The sequence below is a fragment of the Silene latifolia genome, chromosome 2 (genome assembly GCF_048544455.1).
Source record: "Silene latifolia isolate original U9 population chromosome 2, ASM4854445v1, whole genome shotgun sequence".
Lineage (NCBI taxonomy): Eukaryota > Viridiplantae > Streptophyta > Magnoliopsida > Caryophyllales > Caryophyllaceae > Silene > Silene latifolia.
In genome coordinates, this window is record NC_133527.1 from 129,466,385 (window position 1) to 129,472,396 (window position 6,012).

General features: G+C 36.6%; 1 protein-coding gene across 1 annotated transcript; it reads left to right on the plus strand.

The window, feature by feature from the left end:
* Nucleotides 1-314: 314 nt before the first annotated feature.
* On the plus strand, nucleotides 315-5,750 carry LOC141642974 (triose phosphate/phosphate translocator, chloroplastic). Its single transcript, XM_074451971.1, has 12 exons — nucleotides 315-942; nucleotides 1,031-1,096; nucleotides 2,222-2,287; nucleotides 2,422-2,500; nucleotides 3,362-3,482; nucleotides 3,567-3,662; nucleotides 4,083-4,195; nucleotides 4,298-4,375; nucleotides 4,473-4,589; nucleotides 5,095-5,194; nucleotides 5,317-5,417; nucleotides 5,522-5,750. The coding sequence occupies exons 1-12, from the start codon at nucleotides 671-673 to the stop codon at nucleotides 5,537-5,539; spliced, it is 1,227 nt and encodes a 408-aa protein (XP_074308072.1). The 5' UTR covers nucleotides 315-670; the 3' UTR covers nucleotides 5,540-5,750.
* Nucleotides 5,751-6,012: the final 262 nt, after the last annotated feature.

The window sequence follows — 6,012 nt, forward strand, 5'->3', positions numbered from 1 at the left end:
TCATGTTTTTTAAGGATGAAGGATAGTAAAAGTAAATATAAAATATTTATTTTCACAATAAATATAGAATGGATCCAATAAACAGTTGTAAACCCAACGAGTTTATTTGGTTGGGGTGAAGTCGTTGTTTGACTCAACGACTGTTCTTTGATCCTAACAAATTACTCTGTAATTTATTTAAAGCCAATTTCATCACTTTGTAACTTTGTCTAGTTCTATGTAAAACCATTTATGAGAAGTAGACCGTAATTTTTAACTCAACGAAAACAACTCAATTTGGGGCATAAGAAAAAAATCTAGTTGTAATAGTATGCATGTATGTATGTATAAAAAAACAAGGACAGAGCAATTGGAAAGAGATAAGGAGGTTGAAAAATGGTTCTTAAGGAGTGAATAGACAAAGACAATCTAACAAGAGCCATACACTAAGAAGTATTCACGGATAAGGTTATCACGAACATCCCGCCACAACTTTTAATTTCTCCTATACTCACATCTTAGCCATCCACTTCACTTGGATCAAACGCACCATAACTCCCTTTGTGGGTCGCAAACCACGTTCCACCTCTATTAACATTCGACCCATTTTGTAACTTGGTTTATAACCTCCACATTGCCGTGATCATACTACACTCTAGCTAGTTGCTATCAAACCTTCTTACATTCATTCATGGAGTCACGAGTGTTATCAGGCGCCACCGCAATCGTTGGCTTGCCCCGGCTAAGCAAGCCGCGGCGAGAGGTAACGAGCTTCGGTGGCGCCTTTGGGGTGAAGCCGTTGGCCATGGTGGGTGCGATTAAGGATGGCGGGAATTTGGTATGGGGTAGACAATTGAGGCCGGTTTTGCTTCTTGAACCATCGGCTCAGACTGGACCGGTTAGTAGAAGGGAAAAGATTGCGGTTCAGCCTTGTTGTGCTGCGGCTGAAGGGAGCGGTTCCGGGTGAGGTCCGTTCCCCTTTGTATGAACCCGGTTTTAACCGGGTTTAGTGATGTGACTAACGTGTTTTTTTTTTTTGGGTTATGATCAGGGAGGCTAAAGTTGGGATTTTGCAGAAGTATCCGGCTCTTACCACCGGTTTTTTCTTCTTCATGTGGTAAGTAAATACACTGTATTCCTCGGTAATTAGCACTCTGTGGATTATTATAATTCAAGTTTCACAAATTCTTGTTTGTGATGGCACATATGATCTGTCATTCTTGAGTGACGGATACCATTTTACCTCACAAAGTACCCACTTTTTCTCTCTCTGCAACACTATTCATGTGGTCCCTTTCTCCACTAATCCATTTTGTTACCATTTTATCTCACAAAATATCCGCCACAAATGGTAACCCGTCACAAAGGAGACCAATTGTTCAAGTTTATGTGAACTAGAATACTTTAATACTTTAAATTTTTAGTTGATACGTGAATTGGAATCCGTTTTCTTGGGAAAGTGGCAACGTCGTTTACCATCGTACATTTTTATTTTTATTTGACGGATTTAATTACTACGGAGTAATAAATAATGATATTATGTCGGTTTAAAAAGTAATTATCAAATAATCGTTTTATAATATACTCGTGTAACACTACCTTACACAAGTATTTGTGATTCAATATGTGATACTTTGCCATGATCATTGATTTACGGAGTACGAGTAAAGATTAGAGCTTGTACTACTTAATTTTGTCGATTGGACTTTATTGTTAATAGATTAATTAATTGCTTCTACATAAGCTTACGATAAATAAAAATATACTCCCTAATATATTGGCTCTTTCCTAGTTCACAGGGATAATTTTTTTTTTTTTTTCAAATGAGCGCATTATATCGCGGGTGAGAATCTAACCTCCAACTTCATGGTTGGAGTAAGATACTCCGCAGAGATAGTTAACATTTAACAATTAGACAAGCTAAAAACCTCACTTATTCTTGATTTAGTTATATACTCCGTGTTAGTTATAGTATTAACACAAAAACTTCGGAGAGACGGTCTCTCAATAGCGTTATTGAGAGACCTCTCACATGATGGGGTGAAGGATCTACTGAATTTATTTTTTTTCTATTATGTCTCCCACTAAATTAGTGGGAGACGGTCTCTCATGAGACCTACTGATTAATTAATTTGTTGATCTTACATTAATATTGTTTGATTATAATTTTCAGACATAAAAAATGTTAATCATTTAATTATACTACTAATTGTTCCTTAAATGTGTTATTTATGTTGTAAAGGTACTTTTTGAATGTGATATTCAACATCCTCAACAAGAAGATATACAATTACTTCCCTTATCCCTAGTAAGTATTTCCGGGTCCGGTTCAATTCACTCCTCTTACACTAATTCTCAAAAAAACCATGTTAAATTGTACACAAAACGATCATATATTTTTTATTTATTGTTATCATTAAGTGAGATATATATTTGATACAGCTTCGTGTCGGTTATCCATCTGTTGGTTGGGGTGGTGTACTGTTTAGCGAGCTGGACCGTGGGCCTTCCGAAACGTGCTGTAAGTTGATTCTCCACCCAAGCCCATATACTGTTTTTTTTTTTATGGTTCAAACAGCCCTTTTTTCAATTTAGCTTTGTGGTGCATACATAGTGTGGATGTCACATTCTCTCATTTTCACTAGGGAATATTTGTAAACATACGCAGGCTAATCATACAAGTATCAACTCCATTATTGGTGAATATGTGTTTTGAATCGATCTTTTCTTAACCTATTCTCTCCGTCTCAATTATTATTTGTTTACCAAATACTCCGTACAAAAGTGAAACAAATGATTGTGAGTGAAGGAGTATTATTGAAAGGGTATTTATATTTTCATCACCTATCGACAGCATTATTAAATTGTATTCTACATTGTCATATACTTATTTGGTTATTCGGAATTTTGAAGATTAGTGACTGATTACCTTATTAATTAGAGTGTACATTCGACATACTATGACGGACACAGGACACTGGTTAAATTAATATTGTGTGATGATATAACTAAAAAACTCTAGTTCAAAAAGTGATGATATTTAGGAGTTTCAGTAAAATTTGCACTTCAAATGGTGAACTACATTGTTTAAGATACTACCCGTTTGCTGACATCTAACTATCACCCCATTTTGAAATGTTTTATTTGAGAGTAATACAATATCTCTTGTGACCTTTCCATCATACAATTTACGGGAGCCATGAACGCACTGGGGGTAATGTTGTTGTATCATATCATATTGCTGCATACTTGGTATGATATTATATTTATAGATGTGTGTATGAATGTATGATACAATTGGCATGTAAGCTGAGATGTTATATTATATTTATAGTATAGAAACTATGGGCATCTTTGTAAAGAGTTTTGTGTGTCACTGTAGCCCATTGACGGAAACCTGCTGAAGCTGCTAATCCCAGTAGCTGTATGTCACGCATTAGGCCACGTAACCAGCAATGTGTCTTTTGCTGCAGTTGCTGTGTCATTCACCCACACCGTCAAAGGTTATTCTGTTTGCCTTGTACTGTAATCTAAAGTACATGGTGCAGTATTCTTTTCGCAACACTGATGAGTGCTTTTTCGTGTAGCCCTTGAGCCCTTCTTCAATGCCGCTGCTTCTCAGTTCATACTTGGGCAGTCTATTCCTATCACTCTCTGGCTCTCCTTGGCTCCCGTTGTTATTGGTATGTCTTCTTTTATATGGATTATCATACTTACCCTCAATTAGTTAATCATCAAAGACGGGGAATACACACACTGAGATCTCATCGTGGTAGTTAAAATGTTGTGGAGCTGGAAATCGGGTGGGTAAGGTTGTTTTCAGATCGGATCATGATAGATACGGGTCTTTAGGTCAACGACACCCTTGGAGTCATGTTGGGTTTGGTAGAGAGAATTTTTTATCAGTCAGTAGTACTTCAGTCATTATGGAGTCGGTTTTGGTTCATGATATTTTTAGGTTGCACAATGTTGAGTTTCCTGGGTTGGGTTAGAGTTCAGTAGCTCTAAGATTGAGGTAACGGGGTTTTTAGATTTCAGGTTCAAAATCACCCCTTCCATAAGAATGTTATTTAAGTTCATAGTAATGTTTTAAACAATTGCAGGTGTGTCAATGGCTTCACTAACTGAACTGTCATTCAACTGGCTGGGCTTCATTAGCGCCATGATTTCAAACATCTCTTTCACTTACAGGAGTATTTACTCCAAAAAAGCCATGGTTAATCAAGCTTCTCTTTAATCTGAATTAGTACTTTATTTGATTTTGTCCGGCACAGTCATTATATGCTGAATTGTACCAACATTGTGCTTTCTCTTTCAGACTGACATGGACAGTACCAATCTCTATGCCTACATTTCCATCATTGCTCTCTTTGTCTGCCTTCCACCTGCTATAATTGTAAGTCTAATTGTGCACAAAAATTACACTGATCGATTGAGTTAATCTGAGGACTTGATGCTTTGTTACCCTCATAATGTGATCTCTTTATTTACAGGTTGAGGGTCCTCAACTATTGAAGCACGGATTCAGCGATGCAATTGCTAAAGTTGGTTTAACCAAATTCATCTCTGATCTCTTCTGGGTTGGAATGTTTTATCATCTCTACAACCAGGTTCATCCACATCTTCTACTCTCATACTATTTCTGTTTCGATTACTAAACTCGTTGTTCTATTACTGAGCCCAAGTTCTCAGCATAATCACCTTAGGAAAGTAGATTTCTACACTCCCTTGAAAAGTGCCTCTTTTAAGGCATGTAAATCCCTCACAAAGGCAGTGATACACCTTGCCCTTGGATTGGGGTAGGCCTAGCTTTTGACCTACATTTTTCAGGGAATAAAACGGACACAAATGTGCCGAAAAATTATCCCTTACCACTAAGATCTTTCTAATAACATTATTCTTTGGCTCAAAAGGCTCTTACCTATACGAGCAGAAAATATAAAGAGGTTCTTGGCTGCTTATCCCTGACGAAAATTAATAGACATAATTTAAAGTGTGAATGTTTCCTGATCCATTTTTTTGTTTATTCAGTCATATAATAGCCAGTTTTTAGCTTTATTAAAAGAATTGTAAAGACAAATAAAATCTTACCTTTTTTTGCTCTTTTTGATGCAGCTGGCTACCAACACCTTAGAGAGGGTGGCACCGCTTACTCATGCTGTCGGCAATGTATTGAAACGAGTGTTTGTTATTGGATTCTCCATCATTGTCTTTGGTAAGTTTCTTTCTATAAACCATTTTTAGTTGCATTATTATTCTCTCTTATCCTGCAGAACTTCTCCTTTAGCTTACTTGGTTTTATGCCTTGTTACAATACTAACGAATGTGTCGTTGCAGGCAATAAGATTTCGACACAAACAGCCATTGGAACTAGCATTGCCATAGCTGGTGTAGCCGCCTACTCTTTCATCAAGGCCAAAATCGAAGAAGAGAAACGAGTAAGTACTTGTTTCGCCTAGTTTAACCAATTCTTAAATGATGGCCTACACGGCTGGCTACACTGGTACGACTGATATAAATTGAACGTGTTTGTTAAATGCAGCAAATGAAGAGCACCTGAGTTTAAAAACTCTGCGTAAAGAGACATTCAGCTGGAAGAACCTTCTTTGTAGATTCTGATAATTTCCTTCTTGGAAAACAAACAAAAGAATGTTGTTGCAAAGTTTTTTTCTTTATTTTTTCCCCTCTACAATTCATTCAACGTGGAGCCTAATTACTTTGCTATACTATAAACTTCTTGCTTTAAATAAGTAAACCACTATTTTACGGCCCCTTTGATTCGCTTTATTTTTTTGCTTAAAGGTCAATCTAGCTCGAGTATGCGTTATTACGAAAGTTGTGCACCGATGTAGAGACAGGGATGAGTGGATGGCAGATCCAAATACAAACCCGATCCAAAATATGATGTAAATGAAAATGCTGAGTATGCTTTATGTTTTTTTTTTTTTTTTTTTTTTTTTTTTTTGCATAATCGAAAATATGAAACTGTTAAAGTCTTATTATCGGGTTTGGACACGAACTGATGGCTTGAGG